The sequence below is a fragment of the Pristiophorus japonicus genome, chromosome 4 (assembly GCF_044704955.1).
Source record: "Pristiophorus japonicus isolate sPriJap1 chromosome 4, sPriJap1.hap1, whole genome shotgun sequence".
In the NCBI taxonomy this organism is placed as follows: domain Eukaryota; kingdom Metazoa; phylum Chordata; class Chondrichthyes; family Pristiophoridae; genus Pristiophorus; species Pristiophorus japonicus.
The window spans coordinates 312,056,265-312,076,490 of NC_091980.1; the positions used below are offsets into that span (position 1 = coordinate 312,056,265).

Genomic DNA, 20,226 nt, shown 5'->3' on the forward strand with positions numbered 1-20,226 from the left:
GTGCTGGTCAGGGGAATTTTGGTTAACCCGGTGACTCTCGATTGAGTCAATGAGCGACCATGAACTCTGCTGGCTGTGACCATGGTGATCGCAGAGGCTTTAGCATGTTGCTAATATTAGGTTTCACTTATTTGAACAGGAGGCATTTTCGCAGTCTTTGAAAAATGTCAACAAATAACACACAGCCACTCGCATATTCTTCCTCCACACCCCCCTCTCCCATCCCCTTGTAGCATGTGACTCACTTTGTGCAAAGACACACAGGCATCCGGAACTTTGCTGCCCGTGTCCTAACTCGCACCAAGTCCTACTCACCCATCACCCCCGGTGCTCACTGCCCGTGTCCTAACTCGCACCGAGTCCCGCTCACCCATCACCCCCTGTGCTCACTGCCCGTGTCCTAACTCGCACCCAGTCCCGCTCACCCATCACCCCCTGTGCACCGTGTCTGAACTTACACCGAGTCCCACTCACCCAATTGTACAGGGCCTTGGTGAGACCACACCTGGAGTACTGCGCACAGTTTTGGTCTCCGGATCTGAGGAAAGATATACTTGCATTGGCGGCGATACAACAGAGCTTCACTAGATTGATTCCTGGGATGAGAGGGCTGGTCTTATTGATGATTGTGTAGGATGGGCCTATACTCTGGAGTTTAGAAGAATGAGAGGGGATCTCATTCAAACATCAATGAGAGGGGGATTGACAGGGTAGATGCTGAGAGGATGTTTCCCCCGGGTTGGAGAGTCTAGAACCAGGGGTCACAGTCTCAGGATAAGGGGTCGGCCATTTAGGACTGAGATGAGGAGGAATTCCTTCACTCAAGAGGGTGGTGAATCTTTGGAATTCTCTACCCAGGAGGGCAGTGGATGCTGAGTCTCTGAGTATATTCAAGGCTGAGATCGATAGATTTTTGGACTCTCGGAGAATCGAGGGATATGGAGATCGGGCGGGAAAGTGGAGTTGAGGTCGAAGATCAGCCGTGATCTTATTGAATGGCGGAGCAGGCTCGAGGGGCCGTATGGCCTACTCCTGCTCCTATTTCTTATGTTCTTGTATATAGTTGGCAAAAGAACCAAAGGCGAAAATTAGAAATCATTTCTTTATGCAGCGAGTTGTTGTGATCTGGAACGCGCTGCCTGAAAGGGCGGTGGAAGCTGATTTGGTAATGTCTTTCGAATGGAATTTGGATAAATACTTGAAAAGGAAGCATTTGCAGTGCTGTGGGGAAAGAGTCTGGAGAGTGGGGCTAATTGGTTCGTTCATTCAAAGGGCCAGCACAGGCAGGATGGGTTGAATGGCCGCCTCCTGTGCTGTGTGATTCTGTGTAGTTGTGCGATGACGTCGTTGTGCCTGTGAAATGCACTGGAGATTCTGCGACACGCAATCAGTGTTTCTGAGGAAATGGTTTGCATAGTTAGACCGTGTTTACAGCAGAGAAACAGGCCATTCGGCCCAGTGGTCCGTGCCGGGGTTTATGCTCCACTCAAGCCTCCTCCCACCCTCTGCCTCTCATCCTGTCAACATATCCTTCGATTCCTTTCTCCCTCATGTGTTTATCCAGATTCCCCTTAAAAGCATCTTTGCTATTCGCCTCAACCACTTCCTGAGATAATGAGTTCCACATTCTCACCACTCTCTGGGTAAAGATGTTTCTCCTGAATTCCCTATTGGATTTATTCGTGACTATCTTATATTTATGGCCCCTTGTTCTGGTCTCGCCCACAAGTGGAAATATTTTCTCTATGTCGACCCTATCAAACCCGTTCACAATCTTAAAGACCTCTATCAGGTCACCCCTCAACCTTCTCCTTTCTAGAGTAAAGAACCTCAGCCTTTTCAAACTTTCCTGATGGGTATAACCTCTCAGTTCTGGTATCCTCCTTGTGAATCTGTTTTGCACTTTCTCCAGTGCCTCTATATCCTATTTATAATATGGAGACCAGATCTGTTCACAGTGCTCCAAGTGTGGTCTAACCAAGGTTCGATCCAAGTTTAACATAACTTCTCTGATTTTTAATTGTATCCCTCTAGAAATAAACCCCAATGCTTAGTTTGCCTTTCTTACGGCCTTATTAACCTGCCTCACTATTTTTAGTGGTTTGTGTGTCTGTAACCTCAGATCCCTCTGCTCCTCTACATTATTCTTCCTACCAAAATGTATCAACTCACACTTATCCATGTTAAAGTTCATTTGTCAATTACACACCCATTCTGCAACTTTATTAATGTCTTCCTGTATTTTGTCGCAGTCTTCCTCTCTATTAACTAGACCCCGCCCCCCCCCCGCCCCCTTAATTTGGTGTCCTCTGAAAATGTTGACATTTTACTGGAGTCCAAATCATTTATGTAAATGGTGAACAGCAGTGGTCCCAGGACTGACCCTTGTGAAACACCACTGCCCAATTGTCTGTCTGAACAACTACCTTTTTAACCCCATCTCTGTTTTCTGTTTGTCCCCCAACTCCGCGTGTTCTGACCTTGGTCATGAGTCAGGTCAGCCATGATCTTATTAAATAGCGGAGCAGGCTCGAGAGGCCAAATAAGAACATAAGAAATAGGGGCAGGACTACGGCCCCTTGAGCCTGCTCCGCCATTCAATACGATCATGGCTGATCTGATCATGGGCTCAGGTCCACTTCCCTGCCCGCTCCCCATAACCCCTTATCCCCTTATCGTTTAAGAAACTGTCTGTTTCTGTTTTAAATGTATTCAATGTCCCAGCTTCCGCGGCTCTCTGAGGCAATGAATTTCACAGATTTACAATCCCCTGAGAGAAGAAATGGCCTGCTCCTGCTCCTGCTCCTATTTCTTAGAGTCTACTACGCGATCTCTTATTGAAGGCTTTTTGGCATTCTAAATATATTATGTCTACTGTGTTACCCTTACCTACCCTTTCTGTTACTTCTACAAAGAATTCAATAAGGTTGCCTCTCCCAGGAGATCACATGGCTCCGGTTGGGGTGGAGTGTAGAATGTTTCAATGTAAGGGGTGTCGCAGTTGTCTGGGGAGGACTGAGTGCTCTTTACCTTTCCGTCATTGTTCATAGGTTTATACGTAACCGTCAGGGCTGCTGACCGAGAGCCGTGCGGCTCTTTGTCGGCCGGTGCAGACACGATGGGCCGAAATGGCCTCCTTCTGCGTTGTAGATTTAGAAACATAGAAAATGGGTGCAGGCCCTTCAATAAGATCATGCAACTTCAGTACCCCATTCCTGCTGTCTCTCCATACCCCTTGATCCTTTAAGCCGTAAGGGCCCCATCTAACTCCCTTTTGAACAGATCTAACGAACTGGCCTCAACAACTTTCTGTGGTAGAGAATTCCACAGGTTCACAATACTCTGAGTGAAGAGATTTCTCCTCATCTCGGTGCTAAATGGCTTATCCCGTATCCTTAGACTGTGACCCCCAGTTCTGGACTTTCCCAACATTGGGAACATTCTTCCTGCATCTAACCTGTCCAATCCTGTCAGAATTTGATATGTTTCTTTGAGATCCCCTCTCGTTCTGCTAAATTCCAGTGAATATAAGCCTAGTCGATCCAGTCTTTCTTCATATGTCAGTCCCGCCATCCTGGGAATCAGTCTGATGAACCTTCGCTGCACTTCCTCAATAGCAAGAATGTTCTTCCTCAGATTAGGAGACCAAAACTGTACACAATATTCAAGGTGAGGCCTCACCAAGGCCCTGTACAACTGCAGTAAGACCTCCCTGCTCCTATACTCAAATCCTCTCGCTATGAAGGCCAACATGTAATTTGCTGCCTTCACCGCCTGCTGTACCTGCATGCCAACTTTCAATGACTGATGTACCATGACACCCAGGTCTTGTTGTACCTCCTCTTTTCCTAATCTGACACCATTCAGATAATATTCTGCCATCCTGTTTTTGCCACCAAAGTGGATAACCTCACATTTATCTACATTATACTGCATCTGCCATGCATTTGCCCACTCGCCTAACCTGTCCAAGTCACCCTGCAGCCTCTTAGCATCCTCCTCACAGCTCACACCGCCACCCAGCTTAATGTTATCTGCAAACTTGGAGATATTACACTCAATTCCTTCGTCCAAATCATTAATGTATATTGTAAATAGCTGGGGTCCCAGTACTGAACCTTGCGCTACCCCACTAGTCACTGCCTGCCATTGTGAAAAGGACCCGTTTATTCCTACTCTTTGCTTCCTGTCTGCCAACCAGTTCTCTATCCACGTCAGTATATTACCCCCAATACCATGTACTTTAGTTTTGCACACCAATTTCTTGTGTGGGACCTTATCAAAAGCCAAATACACCACATCCACTGGTTCTCCCTTGACCACTCTACGAGTTACATCCTCAAAAAAAATTCTAGAAGATTTGTCAAGCATGATTTCCCTTTCATAAATCCATGCTGACTTGGACCGATCCTGTCACTGCTTTCCAAATGCGCTGCTATTACATCTTTCGTAATTGATTCCAACATTTTCCCCACTACCGATGTCAGGCTAACCGGTCTATAATTCCGTTTTCTCTCTCCCTTTTTTAAAAAGTGGGGTTACATTAGCTACCCTCTAATCCATAGGAACTGATCCAGAGTCTACAGACTGTTGGAAAATGATCACCAATGCATCTGCTATTTCTAGGGCCACTTCCTTAAGTACTCTGGGATGCAGACTATCAGGCCCTGGAGATTTATCGGCCTTCAATCCCATCAATTTCCCTAACACAATTTCCTGACTAATAAGGATTTCCCTCAGTTCCTCCTTCTGACTAGACCTTCGGTCCCCTAGTATTTCCGGAAGATTATTCGTGTCTTCCTTCGTGAAGACAGAACCAAAGTATTTGTTCAATTGGTCTGCCATTTCTTTGTTCCCCATTATAAATTCACCTGAATCTGACTGCAAGGGACCTACATTTGTCTTTACTAATCTTTTTCTCTTCACATATCTATAGAAGCTTTTGCAGTCAGTTTTTATGTTCCCGGCAAGCTTCTTCTCGTACTCTATTTTCCCCCTCCTAATTAAACCCTTTGCCCTCCTCTGCTGAATTCTAAATTTCTCCCAGTCCTCAGGTTTGCTGCTTTTTCTGGACAATTTATATGCCTCTTCCTTGGATTTAACCCTGTCCTTAATTTCCCTTGTTAGCCATGGTTGAGCCACCTTCCCTGTTTTTATTTTTACTCCAGACAGGGATGTACAATTGTTGAAGTTCATCCATGTGATCTTCAAATGTTTGCCATTTCCTATCCACCGTCAACCCTTTAAGTATCATTTGCCAGTCTATTCTAGCCAATTCATGTCTCATATCATCAAAGTTACCTTTCCTTAAGTTCAGGACCCTAGTCTCTGAATTAACTGTGTCACTCTCCATCTTAATAAAGAATTCTACCATATTATGGTCACTGTTTCTATGTTGGTGAAGCATGACCTTGCCTTTCTGACTGACTGCTCTTTATTATATTTTCAGTTTCTAGAATCTAGCAGTATTTCTATTACATCTTTGAGTATGGATTCCATTATCTTCCCTACCACCAAACTTAAGCTAATTGGTCTGTGGTTCTCTGGACATGTTCAGTGGTCCTTTTATTAAAAAAATGTTTTAATCCAGGAATCATATTCGATGTCTGCCATTCAGTCCTCTGGCACTATTCCCTTTTCTAATGGGTGTGGGATGTGGAGTTTGATGGTCTTGTTGTTTGAAGTTGTTGATAATGGCCCGGCATCACAGCGTTCCGTAGCCCCAGTGTTGTGTTTTATCCTGGGTTTGACCAGATGTGCAAACATGATAACATTGAAGGAAGATGTTTCCTGTTCCTCGCTGTGAGTTTGGAATGTTTTTCCCCTCATGTGACTGTCAGCTGTGTTGATTGGTATTGCTGCCGTTTTAAATCGGGCGACTGCTCACTGCCCTCATAGTCTAACCTGACATCACTCCCATGTCTGCTGAAGTCGGGGCAGGGCGGGGTGGGGGCAGTGGAGTGGGGCAGGAAGACATTTAGCCGAGGAGGGGGAGCAGAAGCAATACAACAACAACTTACTCTGGGCTAGTGAGGGGGAGATCAGCCAGGGTTCCTGCAATTGTTTATCATCTAGTTTTGTCAGGTGAGGACAAGACCAACCTTAGCACAGTGCGAAGCACTTGAGCCCATAATCCAGGTCGACACACCGGGCACTGAGGGAGCGCCGCACTGTCGGAGGGGCAGTACTGAGGGAGCGCCGCACTGTCGGAGGGGCAGTACTGAGGGAGCGCCGCACTGTCGGAGGGGCAGTACTGAGGGAGCGCCGCACTGTCGGAGGGGCAGTACTGAGGGAGCGCCGCACTGTCGGAGGGGCAGTACTGAGGGAGCGCCGCACTGTCGGAGGGGCAGTACTGAGGGAGCACCGCACTGTCGGAGGGGCAGTACTGAGGGAGCGCCGCACTGTCGGAGGGGCAGTACTGAGGGAGCGCCGCATTGTCGGAGGGGCAGTACTGAGGGAGCGCCGCACTGTCGGAGGGGCAGTACTGAGGGAGCGCTGCACTGTGGGTTGAGACGTTAAACCCAGGCCCCGTCTGCTCTCTTGGGTTGATGTACAAGATCCCATGGCACTTTTTGAAGAAGATCAGGGTCCTCGCCAATATTTATTCCTCACCTCTTTAAAAATAAGATTATTTGCTATTATCCCGTTGCTGTTTGTGAGATCTTGCTGTGTGTACATTGGCTGCCATGTTTCCGACATTACAACAATGACTACACTTCAAACAAAGCGAGAGCCCATCTCTCCCGCTCTCCCTCTCCCTCCCTCTCTCCCCGTCGCTTACTCTCTCTCCCGCTCTCCCCGTCCCTATCTCGCGCTTTCTCTCTCTTTCTCTCTCTCTCTCTCTCTCCCTGTCGCACGCTCGCTCTCTGACTCTTTCTTCCCCCTCTCCCCGTCTCTGACTCTCTCGCCCCGTCTCTATCTCTCTCAACCCCTTTCCCTGTCTCTGTCTCTGTCTCGCTCGCTCCCACCCCCACGGCCGCTCGCCCCCACCTGTATCATAGATTCATAGAAATTTACAGCACGGAAATTTACAGCCCATCGTGTCCATGCCGGCCGACCAAGACCTATCCAGCCTAATCCCACTTTCCAGCTCTAGGTCCGTAGCCCTGTCGGTTACGGCACTTCAGGTGCACATCCAAGTACTTTTTAAATGTGGTGAGGGTTTCTGCCTCTACCACCCTTTCAGGCAGTGAGTTCCAGACCCCCACCACCCTCTGGGTGAAATTCTTTTTCCTCAAATCCCCTCTCAACCTCCCCCCAATTATTTTAAATCTATGTCTCCTGGTTGTTGACCCCTTTGCTCAGGGAAATAGGCCCTTTCTATCCAGGCCCCTCATAATAGGCTCGATTTTCCTCAGTGTTTTTTGGAGCAGGCTGCTTTTTCTGACCTAACTTAAAAATCCCCAGTTTCCCCAATCAGTTTTCACCAGCATAACTCAGTTACGATTTTTTTAGCTAAGTTTTTTTTTCATCCAAAGGGGGTGTAACCAGCCACCTACGCCAACTCTGGCCATTTAGTGAGCTTTGGCCAGCTGATAGTTACTCCAGTTCTGTTCAGCGCATGTGGCCTCTCCGGAAAACCCTTGCGGAGAGTTCAAGAATTTGGTGCAGGTAAGTAAATCGGAGGCCATTCGGCCTGGGCTAGGGGCGGGGAGCGGAGCGGACCGGGAAGGCAATCTGGGCCAGGAGAGAGAGCGGATGGACCAGCAAGCCCTTCGGCCTGGGCTAGGGGCGGGGAACGGAGCGGACCGGGAGAGCACTCGGGTCCAGGGTCCGCGGAGGAGGGAGCGCTTCTCTGTAAACCCTGTAGAATAGGAATTTAAAAATGCGCACTTACCTTAAGCTGCTGCACCCGGTCCCGGTCCCGGTCCCGGTCTGGAGGCCTCTCGATTGCCAACTCGGAGCTGTACTGCGCATGCACGTCAATAGCAGCGACGTCAAAAACTTAAGTTTTTTTTCCCGCGCACGCGCAGAAGCCCCAGCTGTGTTTTTCGGCGCAGACAGCAGGCTCCACCCCCCCTCACCCCCGGGGCATCTGGCCACGCTGCGAGGCTCCGGATTGCAGTATAAAGATCAGGGAAAGTTAGTACAACAATTTCTGCCGCATTTCTGGACCTAAAAACCCGGCGTAACTTTGGCAATATGCCAGAAAACGGGCTTGGGCAAAATTGAGCCCAATTTTATACACCTCAATCAGGTCTCACCTCAGCCTCCTCTGTTTAAAAGAAAGCAATTCAGCCTGTCCAATCTTTCCTCATAGCTAATACCTCCCTGCTCTTGTATTCTCTGCCTCGGTGAATAAAGGCAAGTATTCCGTATGCCTTCTTAAATATCTTCTCTACCTGGCCTGCTACCTTCAGGGATCTGTGGACCTGCACTCCAAGGTCCCTTTGTTCCTCTACGTTTCTCAGTGTCCTACCATTTAATGTTTATTCCCTTGCCTTCTTAGCCCTCTCCAAATGCATTACCTCACACTTCTCCAGATTGAATTCCATTTGCCACTGTACTGCCCACCTGACCAGTTGATTGATATCTTCCTCCAGTCTACAGCTTTCTTCTTCATTATCAACAACAAAGCCAATTTTTGTATCATAGAAATCTGCAAACTTCTTAATCATACCCCCTACATTCAAGAACAAATCATTGATAGATACCACAAAAGGGGCAAAATGTGTTTAAAAAAACAAACCTGAAGGCTCTGTGCCTCAATGCGAGGAGTATTCGGAATAAGGTGGATGAATTAACTGCGCAGATAGCAGTTAACGGATACGATGTGGTTGGCATCACGGAGACATGGCTCCAGGGTGACCAAGGCTGGGAACTCAACATCCAAGGCTTTTCAACATTTAGGAAGGATAGACATAAAGGAAAAGGAGGCGGGGTGGCGTTGCTGGTTAAAGATGAAATCAATGCAATTGTAAGGAAGGACATTAGCCTGGATAATGTGGAATCGGTATGGGTGGAGCTACGGAATACCAAAGGGCTGAAAACGCTAGTGGGAGTTGTGTACAGACCACCAAATAGTAGTAGTGAGGTTGGGGACAGCATTAAGCAAGAAATAAGGGATGTGTGCAATAAAGGTACAGCGGTTATCATGGGCGACTTTAATCTACATATTGATTGGGCTAACCAAACTGGTAGCAATGCGGTGGAGGAGGATTTCCTGGAGTGTATTAGGGATGGTTTTCTCGACCAATATGTCGAGGAACCAACCAGGGAGCTGGCCATCCTAGACTGGGTAATGTGTAATGAGAAGGGATTAATTAGCAATCTTGTTGTGCGAGGCCCCTTAGGGAAAAGTGACCATAATATGGTAGAATTCCTTATTAAGATGGAGAGTGACAAAGTTAATTCGGAAACTAGGGTCCTGAACTTAAGGAAAGGTAACTTCGACGGTATGAGGTGTGAATTGGCTAGAATAGACTGGCAAACGATACTAAAAGGGTTGACGGTGGATAGGCAATGGCAAACATTTAAAAATCACATGGATGAACTTCAACAAATGTACATCCCTGTCTGGAGTAAAAATAAAACTGGGAAGGTGGCTCAGCCATGACTAACAAAGGAAATTAAGGATAGTGTTAAAGCCAAGGAAGAGGCAAATAAATTGGCTAGAAAAAGCAACAAACCTGAGGACTGGGAGAAATTTAGAATTCAACAGAGGAGGACTAAGGGTTTAATTAAGAGGGGGAAAATAGAGTACGAGCAGAAGCTTGCAGGGACTATAAAAACTGACTGCAAAAGCTTCTATAAATATGTGAAGAGAAAAAGATTAGTAAAGACAAACGTAGGTCCCTTGCAGTTGGATTCAGGTGAATTTATAATGGGGAACAAAGAAATGGCAGACCAATTGAACAAATACTTCGGTTCTGTCTTCACGAAGGAAGATACAAATAACCTTCAGAAGGTACTAGGGGACAGTGGGTCTAATGAGAAGGAGGAACTGAATGATATCCTTATTCGGTGGGAAATTGTTTTAGGGAAATTGATGGGATTGAAGGCCGATAAATCCCCGGGGCCTGATAGTCTATATCCCAGAGTGCTCAAGGAAGTGGCCCAAGAAATAGTGGATGCATTGGTGATCATTATCCAACAGTCTATCGACTCTGGATCAGCTCCCATGGACTGGAGGGTAGCTAATTTAACACCACTTTTTAAAAAAGGAGAGAGAGAGAAAATGGGTAATTATAGACTGGTTAGCTTGACATCAGTAGGGGGGAAAATGTTGGAATTGATCATGAAGGATGAAATAGCAGCGCATTTGGAAAGCAGTGACAGGATCGGATCAAGTCAGCATGGATTTATGAAAGGGAAATCATGCTTGACGAATCTTCTGGAATTTTTTAAAGATGTAACTAGCAGAGTGGACAAGAGAGAACCAGTGGATGATGTGTATTTGGACTTTCAGAAGGCTTTTGACAAGGTCCCACACAAGAGATTGTTGTGCAAAGTCAAAGCACATGGTATTGGGGGTAATATACTGACGTGGATAGGGAACTGATTGGCAGACAGGAAGCAGAGAGTCGGGATAAACGGGTCCTTTTCAGAATGGCAGGCAGTGACTAGTGGAGTGCCGCAGGGCTCAGTGCTGGGACCCCAGCTCTTTACAATATACATTAACGATTTGGATGAAGGATGGGGTACTGAAGTTGCATGTTCAGCCATGAACTCATTGAATGGCGGTGCAGGCTCGAAGGGCCGAATGGCCTACTCCTGCACCTATTTTCTATGTTTCTAATAGAGTGTAATATATCCAAGTTTGCAGATGACACTAAACTGGGTGGTGGTTTGAGCTGTGAGGAGGACGCTAAGAGGCTGCAGGGTGACTTGGACAGGTTAGGTGAGTGGGCAAATGCATGGCAGATGCAGTATAATGTGGATAAATGTGAGGTTATCCATTTTGGGGGCAAAAACACGAAGGCAGAATATTATCTGAATGGCGGCAGATTAGGAAAAGGGGAGGTGCAACGAGACCTGGGTGTCATGGTTCATCAGTCACTGAAAGTAGGCATGCAGGTACAGCAGGCGGTGAAGAAGGCAAATGGTATGTTGGCCTTCAGAGCTAGGGGATTTGAATATAGAAGCAGGGAGGTCTTACTGAAGTTGTACAGGGCCTTGGTGAGGCCTCACCTGGAATATTGTGTTCAGTTTTGGTCTCCTAGTCTGAGAAAGGACGTTCTTGCTATTGAGGGAGTGCAGCGAAGGTTCACCAGACTGATTCCAGGGATGGCAGGACTGACATATGAGGAGAGACTGGATCAACTGGGCCTTTATTCACTGGAGTTTAGAAGGATGAGAGGCGATCTCATAGAAACATATAAGATTCTGACGGGACTGGACAGGTTAGATGCGGGAAGAATGTTCCCGATGTTGGGGAAGTCCAGAACCAGGGGACATAGTCTTAGAATAAGGGGTAGGCCATTTAGGACTGAGATGAGGAGAAACTTCTTCACTCGGAGAGTTGTTAACCTGTGGAATTCCCTGCCGCAGAGAGTTGTTGATGCCAGTTCACTGGATATATTCAAGAGGGAGTTAGATACGGCTCTTACGGTTAAGGGGATCAAGGGGTTTGGAGAGAAAGCAGGAAAGGGGTACTGAAGGAATGATCAGCCATGATCTTATTGAATGGCGGTACAGGCTCGAAGAGTCGAATGGCCTACTCCTGCACCTATTTTTCTATGTTTCTATGTTTCTAAAAAAGCAAGGGACCCAGCACTGAGCCCTGCGGAACCCCACTGAAAACAGCCTTCCAGTCACAAAAACACCCATCAACCATTACCCTTTGCTTCCTACCGCTAAGCCAATTCTGGATCCAACTTGGATCCCATGAGCTTTTACTTTCGTGACCAGTCTGCCATGTCGGACCTTATCAAAAGCCTTGCTAAAGTCCATATACACTACATCAAACCCAGTACCCTCATCGGCCCTCCTAGTTACCTCCTCAAAAAATTCAGTCAAGTTAGTCAGACATGACCTGCCCTTGACAAATCCATGCTGACTGTCCCCAATTAATCCATGTCTTTCCAAATGAAGATTTAGAATTTTCTCCAATAATTTTCCCACCACTTAAGTTGGACTGACTGGCCTGTAATTACTCGGTCTATCCCTTTCTCCTTTTTTAAACAAAGGTACAACATTAACAGTCCTCCACTATTTCCTCTTTTGCTTCGCTTAACAGCCTAGGATACATTTCATCCGGGCCTGGGGATTTATCCATTTTCAAATCTGCTAAACCCCTTATTATGTCCTTTCTCACTGTTTATTTCATCTAATATTTCACAGTCCTCCTCCCTGATTGCAATGTCTGCATCACCCCTCGCCTTTGTGAAAACAGATGCAAAGTATTCATTAAGAAGCATACCCACGTCTTCCACCTCCACACACAGATTACCTTTAAGGTCTCTAATAGGCCCTACTCTTTCTTTAGTTATCCTCTTGCTCAGTGAATTTATAAAACATCTTTGGGTTTTCCTTGATTTTCCTTGCCAAAATGTTTTCATGTCCTCTCTTTGTTTTCCTAATTCCCTTTTTAATTGCACCCCTGCACTTTCTATACCCCTCTAGGGTTTCTGCAGCATTGAGCCCTCGGTATCTGTCATAAGCCTCCCTATTTTTCTTTAACCTACCCTGTATACCCCTTGATATTGGGGCTCTAGATTTGTTGGTCCCACCCTTTTTCTTTAAGGGAACATACTTACTCTGTACCCTCAGGATCTCCTCCTTGAAGGCCTCCCACTGCTCTGACACTGATTTACATCAAGTAGCTGTTTCCAGTCCACCCTATGGCCAAATCCCACCTCAACGTCATAAAATTTGCTTTTCCCCAATTGAGAACTTTTATTCCTGATCTATCCTTGTCCTTTTCCATAACTACCCTAAATCTTACTTAATTTTGATCACTAGTACCAAAATGCTCTCCCACTGATACCCCTTCCACTTGCCCAGCGTCATTTCCTGAAATTAAGTCCAGAACCACCCCCTCCCATGTTGGGCTTGCTACATACTGGCTAAAAAAGTTCTCCTGAATGCATTTTAGTAATTCTGCACCCTCTATACCTTTCACACTACTTCTATCCCAGTTAATGTTAGGGTAGATGAAATCCCCTACTATTGCTGCCCTATAGTATTTGCACATCTCAGAAATATGCCTACATATTCTTCTGTCTCCCTCTGACTGACTGGGCATTTACAGTACACTCCCAGCAGTGTGATCGTCCCTTTTTTGTTCTTCAATTCAACCCATATTGCCTCATTTGATGATCCCTCTAACATATCATCCCTCCTCACAGCTGTAATTGTTTCTTTAATTAATACTGCGACCCCCCCTCTCCTTTGTTACCCTCTCTCTATCCCGTCTGAAAACCCTGTACCCAGGAACGCTGACCTGCCATACCTGCCCTTTCAGCCATGTCTCAGTAACAGCTATAATATCGTACTCCCAAGTGTCTATCTCTGCTCTCGGCTCGTCTGCCTTATTCCCGAGACTCCTTGCATTGAAGTATTTACCATTTAGCACGGCCAAACTTCGTTGTTGTCTATTTTCTAGCCTTTGTTTCCTCTGCCTTCCAAATTCACTTTCTAATTTTCTGATTTCCAATTACAGCTTTGCTTCTCTCCCTTCTGAATCTACTTTCAGGTTCCCATCCCATTGCCGAGCTAGTTTAAACCCTCCCCAACAGCACTAGCAAACCCCCCCACCGCCCGTGAGGATATTGGTCCTGGCTCTGTTGAGGAACCCGTCCGGCCTGTACAGGTCCCACCTCCTCCAGAAACGGTCCCAATGCCTCAGGAATCTAAAGCCCTCCCTCCTGCACCATCTCTCCAGCCACGCATTCACCTGTTGTATCCTCCTATTTCTGTACTCACTAGCTCGTGGCACTGGGAGCAATCCAGAGATTACTACCTTTTGAGTTCCTGCTTTTTAATCTCTCGTAGGTCCCTATTCTCATCCCTCTTTCTACCTATGTCATTGGTACGGATATGGACCACGACCTTTGGCTGTTCGCCCTCTCCACCACCCAGAATGTCTCCCCACTCTCCCCTCGTCCCTCCCCCTCCCCGCCCCTCTCTCTCTTCCCCCTCCCTCTCCCTCCCTCCCTGTCTCTCTGTCTGTCTGTCTGTCTCCCTCGCTCTCTGTCTCTCTGCCTCCCTCGGTGGGTTGTAGGGCTGGAGATTACAGAGATAAGGAGGGATTTGAACACGAGGATGAGAATTTCTCAATCTTATCGGTTTGCAATGGCTTAAGGGTCGATAACGAGAGGGTGATTGACAAAATAACCAGAGGCGCCATGAGGAAAAGTTTTTTATGCATCGATTGGAATGCACTCCCTGGTAGAGTGAAGAATACAGATTCAATAGTAGCCTTCAAATGGGACTTGGATAAACACTTGAAGGAAGAAAGAAAGACTTGCGTTTATATAGCGCCTTTCACGACCATCGGACATCTCAAAGCCCAATCAAGTATTTTTGGAGTGTAGTCACTGTTGTAATGTCGGAAACACGGCAGCCAATTTGTGCACAGCAAGCTCCCACAAACAGCAATGTGATAATATGAACATAAGAACATAAGAAATAGGAGCAGGAGTAGGCCATTTGGCCTCTCGAGCCTGCTCCGCTATTCAATAAGATCATGGCTGATCTGATCATGGACTCAGTTCCACTTCCCTGCCCACTCCCCATAACCCTTATCCCCTTATCGCTCAAAAATCTGTCAATCTCCGCTTTAAATACATTCAATGACCCAGCCTCCACAACTCTCTGGGGCAGAGAATTCCACAGATTTACAACTCTCTGAGAAAAAATTCCTCCTCATTTCAGTTTTAAATGGACGGCCCCTTATCTGAGACTATGTCCCCTTGTTTTAGTTTCCCCTATGAGTGGAAATATCCTCTCTACATCCACCTTGTCGAGCCCCCTCATTATCTTATATGTTTCAATAAGATCACCTCTTATTCTTCTGAACTCCAATGTGTATAAGCTCAACCTATCTTCATAAGTCAACCCCCTCATCTCCGGAATCAACCTAGCGAACCTTCTCCGAACAGCCTCCAATGCAAGTATATCCTTCCTTAAATACGGAGACCAAAACTACACGCAGTACTCCAGGTATGGCCTCACCAATACCCTGTACAGTTGTAGCAGGACTTCTCTGCTTTTATACTCTAGCCCCCTTGCAATAAAGGCCAACATTCCATTTGTACCTGCATACTAACATTTTGTGTTTCATGCACAAGGCCCCCCGGGTCCCTCTGTACTGAAGCACTTTGCAATTTTTCTCCACTTAAAATATAATTTGCTTTTCTATTATTTCTGCCAAAGTGGATAACCTCACATTTTACCACATTATACTCCATCTGCCAAATGTTTGCCCACTCACTTAGCCTGTCTATATCCCTTTGCAGATTTTTTGTGTCCTCCTCACAATTTGCTTTCCCACCCATTTTTGTATCATCAGCAAACTTGGCTACATTACACTCGGTCCCTTCATCCAAGTCATTAATATAGATTGTAAATAGTTGGGGTCCCAGCACTGATCCCTGCAGCACCCCACTAGTCACTGTTTGCCAACTGGAAAATGGCCCATTTATCCCGACTGTTTTCTGTTAGTTAGCCAATCCTCTATCCATGCTAATATATTACCCCCAACCCCGTGAGCTTTTATCTTGTGCAGTAACATTTTATGTGGCACCTTATCGAATGCCTTCTGGAAATCCAAATACACCACATCCACTGGTTCCCCCTTATCCACCCTGCTCATTACATCCTCAAAAGAACCCCAGCAAATTTGTCAAACAGGATTTCCCTTTCATAAAACCATGCTGACTCTGCTTGATTGAATCATGCTTTTCCAAATGTCCCACTACTGCTTCCTTAATAATGGACTCCAGCATTTTCCCAACGACAGATGGTAGGCTAACTGGTCTATAGTTTCCTGCTTTTTGTCTGCCTCCTTTTTTAAATAGGGGCGTTACATTTGCGGTACGTAATGACCAGATAATCTGTTTTTGTTATGTTGATTTGAGGGATAAATATTGGCCCCAGGACACACGGGATAACTCCTCTAATCTTCGAAATAGTGCCATGGGATCTTTTATGTCCACTTAAACCGAGGCCCCATCTGCTCTCTTAACGTCTCATCCGAAAGATGAGAAGAGAAATACTTGCAGGGACATGGGGAAAGAACAGTTGCTCTTCGAAAGGGCGGGCACAGACTTGATGGGCCGAATGGCCTGCTCCTGTCCTGTACTATGCTACGGTTAATCTCTTGCAATGGTTCGAATCTTTTTCTTTCTTCCTTCCTTCCAGGAGGCTGCTTGAGATTGGTTGTCCAGGATGCCAAGGCAGAGCCACAGTGACTATGTCCTCCAGCAGCTGAACAACCAGAGGGAATGGGGCTTCCTGTGTGACTGCTGCATCATTATCAACGACATCTACTTCCGGGCCCACAGGGCGGTGCTGACTGCCTGCAGCTCCTACTTCCGCATGATGTTCATCGGACAGCAGCAGCTGACGGGCAACCTCAGCCTGAGCAATGTCAACATCAGTGCCGAGTGCTTTGACCTGATCCTGCAGATCATGTACCTGGGGAGGCTGGTGAGCGTCCCCTCTGACTTCGAGGAGCTGCGTTCCGCCATGACCTTCCTGCAGCTCTACTACGTGCCCAAGAGCCTGGACGAGCTGCGGGAGAGCAGCAGCGGCGCCGGGGGCGGTAGGCCGCTCGAGTCGCCGCCCTTGGCCTTCGCCCAGGCCAAGGGCTCCATGATGTTCGGGGTCCGCATGTACGGCGATCCGCTGGGCCGGCCGGAGGAGCCCAGGAAGAGGGGCTGGCGGGAGCTCAGCCCCGAGGTCAACGGGCTCCGCGATGGCCTCCCGCCGCCGCCTCCGCCGCCGCCCCTCCCGCCGCCGCTGCCCTCGTCCAGCGCCGAGCGCGCGCCCAGGAAGCCGCCGGCCGCCAGCCCCCCGCCTCCGCCGCCTCCCCCCCGCAAGCCCAGCCGCCCGGGGCTGAAGGGGCGGCACCACCACCGCTTCGGCAAACGCTACACCTGCGACTGCTGCGGCTTCGTCTTCAGCTGCGAGCGGCTGCTCAACGAGCACGGGCTGACGTGCAACAACCGGCGGGCGCCGCCCAGGCCCGGCGGGGGGGCGGCGGCGGCGGCGGCGGGAGAGGAGGGCGGTCCCGACCGCGCCGCCGAGGACCCCCGGGGCCGGGCGGACTCCTCGGGGGTCCCGACCGAGGAGAGCTCGGAGAACGACGCCGACTCCAGGGGCGAGCTGAGGGACACGGCGACCAGCACGCGGCTGGTGAAGGCGGAGCCCGAGGACACGGCGGCTGTCGACCTCGGCGACATCACCGTGGTGCAGGTGGTGGACGACGCCGAGCTGCCCTCCGACGACGACGAGGAGAAGGACGGGCGGATGGCCTTCGAGGGCGCCGGCAAGCTCTACGCCGGCTTCCCTGCCCCGCGCAGGGCGGGCGTGGGCGGCGTCTACCGGGTGGTCAAGGGGCACTCCAGCTGGACGGTGGACGGGAAGGAGGAGGACGAGGACGAGGAGGAAGACGAGGAGGAGGAGGAGGAGGAGGAGGAGGAGGACGACGATGACGACGACGACGGGCTGGAAAGTGTCCTGAAGATGGAGCCGAGCGGGGAGGAGGAAGAGGGGGACGGCAGCCCCCTGGGGCCGGCCTGCGAGCTGTGTGCCGCGCCGCTGCTGGAGAGCGAGCGCGCCGCCCACTACGTGGCGCACCACGTGGAGAGCGTGTGCGCCTGCGGCAAATGTGGCCGAATCCTGGTGAAGGGCGGGCGCCTGCGGGAGCACGCGGAGCGCTGCCTGGGCGCCCGCGAGCCCCTCTTCGACTGGCAGGCCGGGGGCGAGCTGACCCTCTCCCCTGCCCCGCCCCCCGCCGGCGAGCCCTCGCCCGGCGGCGGGGGCCTCCCCGCCCGCTTCGCCTGCCAGGTGTGCGGCGGCAGCTTCAAGCAGCGCGGCCAGCTCCAGGAGCACATGTACCGTCACGCTGGCCGGACCTTCCAGTGCCCGCAGTGCGCCCGGGTCTTCGACCAGGAGAAGCTGTGGGTCGAGCACGTCTCCCGCTGCATGTTCGGCCAGTCGGGCCGTGAGGCCGCGGCTGTGACCGCCGCCGCCGCCGCCCAGCGCAACGACCGCCGCAAGCACGTCTGCAACATCTGCGGCAAGGGCTTCTACCAGCGCTGCCACCTGCGCGAGCACTTCACCACCCACACCAAGGAGAAGGAGTTCGCCTGCCAGATCTGCGGCAAGGAATTCCTGCGCGAGCGCCTGCTGCGCCTGCACCTCGACATGCACCGGGGCGACGCCCGCTACGTCTGCCCCAGCTGCGGCCAGGGCAGCTACCGTAAGCACGACCACCTGCGCCACCTGGTGTCCCACCTGGCCGGCGGCGAGGCCATCTGCGAGGTCTGCTTCCAGGTGTTCGGGGATGGCCAGCTGCTGGAGCGCCACACGGACGTTCACCTCCACGCCTGCGCCGTGTGCGGCGAGAAGTTCAAGCTCAAGAAGGACCTGACCGTGCACCACCTGACCAGCCATGCCAAGAAAGTGTGAGCCCCCCACCGCCCGCTGATGGGGGCACCGAGCGTTTCCCCGCACCTGCCCACAACGGCAATCTGTTTTGTTACGAGGAATTTTCACCTCTTTCCTCCCCTCCCTGCCTTCTCTTCCTCCCTGCCTTCCTACTCTTTTCCCCCACCACCTTCCTGTTCTCCCCCCCTCTCCCTCCCTCCCTTCCTTCTCTCCCTCCCTCCTCTCCCTCCCTTCCCCTCCCTCCCTTCCCCTCCCTCCCTCCTCTCCCTCCCTCCCTCCTCTCCCTCCCTCCCTTCCCTTCCCTCCCTCCTCTCCCTCCCTTCCCCTCCCTCCCTCCCTCCCTTCCCCTTCTCCCTCCCTTCCCCTCCCTCCCTCCCTTCCCCTCCCTCCCTCCCTTCCCCTCCCTCCCTCCCTTCCCCTCCCTCCCTCCCTTCCCCTCCCTCCCTCCTCTTTCCCCCCTCTTTCTCTTCCTCCCTCCCTCTCTCCCTCGCTTCTCTTCCTCCCTCCCTTCTCTTCCCCCTCCCTTCCCCCCCCCCCCCCCCCGCCCCCAGGTGTTGACGCTTGTTGGGGTGTACAGGCCTCCCATGTCCAGGCTCTTTATGTGCGAAATAAGACAGTGCCTGTCAGCAGGCTGTTTGACTGTGGAAGCCATCACCTGTGCTCATCCGACATTCCCCTCCCCTTTGGCAGCAGGAGCCCAGGATCATTCTTTCCCGCGACACTGAGACCAATAGGAGCAGCAGCAGTTCGGGACCAGGGTGAGACCAGTTCACTTGGGACGTGGGATATTGTGGGATTGTTTGATTCAGTACCACACTCAACCACTGACCCTTGGGGAGGAACTGACACTGGTGACATTAATTCCATGCTGTAATACTCAAACTTTGTATATCACATCGGTTACTAGGCGGTGTTTGATTGAAAAGATCTGATTGGTGCTTTCCCCGTTGAGTTGGGAATTTGAACCTTTGTAAAAACACAACTGTTTTTTTTGATGAAATACACCTCTTGCATCGGCAAATGATGGGCTAATTTCCTTCTCCGTCAGTAAGAGACCCTGGTATGAACATGCATACGAACAGTGACAGATAGGTCTATCGTGCTTGTCCCACACCATTGCAATACCTGTCGATCACAATATATACTCACCACCCCACCCGAAACCATGTGATTTCCTGGGGGGTGGGGGTGGAAAAATCTGGGAAATTCCTCTCCGACCCATCTAGGCAATCGAAACTCGTCCAGGAGATCACTGTGGCCCTGAATTCCCTGCAGTACCTACCCTTCTGTAAGAGGTAATCTCCAGCCCAGACAGAAACAGGTCCAGCTCTCTCTTGAGGGAATTCAGGGAGTCGGCATCCACAGCCTGTTCCTGAGGCCCACTATTCTCTGACATCGAACCTACATTGGGCCTTGTACAACTTAGATTTGTGACCCCTGGTCCTGCCTAACCTATTTAATTGGAACAAACTGTTAATTGGAACACAATCTATTCTCTTCATTATCTTATAAACCTCGATCAGATCACCCCTGTCTGCACTTCTCAAGTGTAGCGTCCCAAATCTTTTAGCCGATCTTGATAACTAAAGATAAGGTAGGTTATCAAGCAATAAGCGTTCTGATGTTCGAGAGCATTTGGCAAGAACACCAGAGGGGAAATTAGTCATT

The 20,226-nt window shown here is 49.6% G+C and overlaps 1 protein-coding gene across 1 annotated transcript in view; it reads left to right on the forward strand.

The window, feature by feature from the left end:
• zbtb1 (zinc finger and BTB domain containing 1) overlaps window positions 1-18,783 on the forward strand; it is a 32,032-nt gene extending 13,249 nt beyond the window's left edge. The window contains exon 2 of the mRNA XM_070877603.1: window positions 16,306-18,783. Coding sequence (XP_070733704.1) covers window positions 16,333-18,579 — 2,247 coding nt within the window. The 5' untranslated portion in view covers window positions 16,306-16,332 and the 3' untranslated portion in view covers window positions 18,580-18,783. The remainder of the gene's footprint in view (window positions 1-16,305) is intronic.
• Window positions 18,784-20,226: the final 1,443 nt, after the last annotated feature.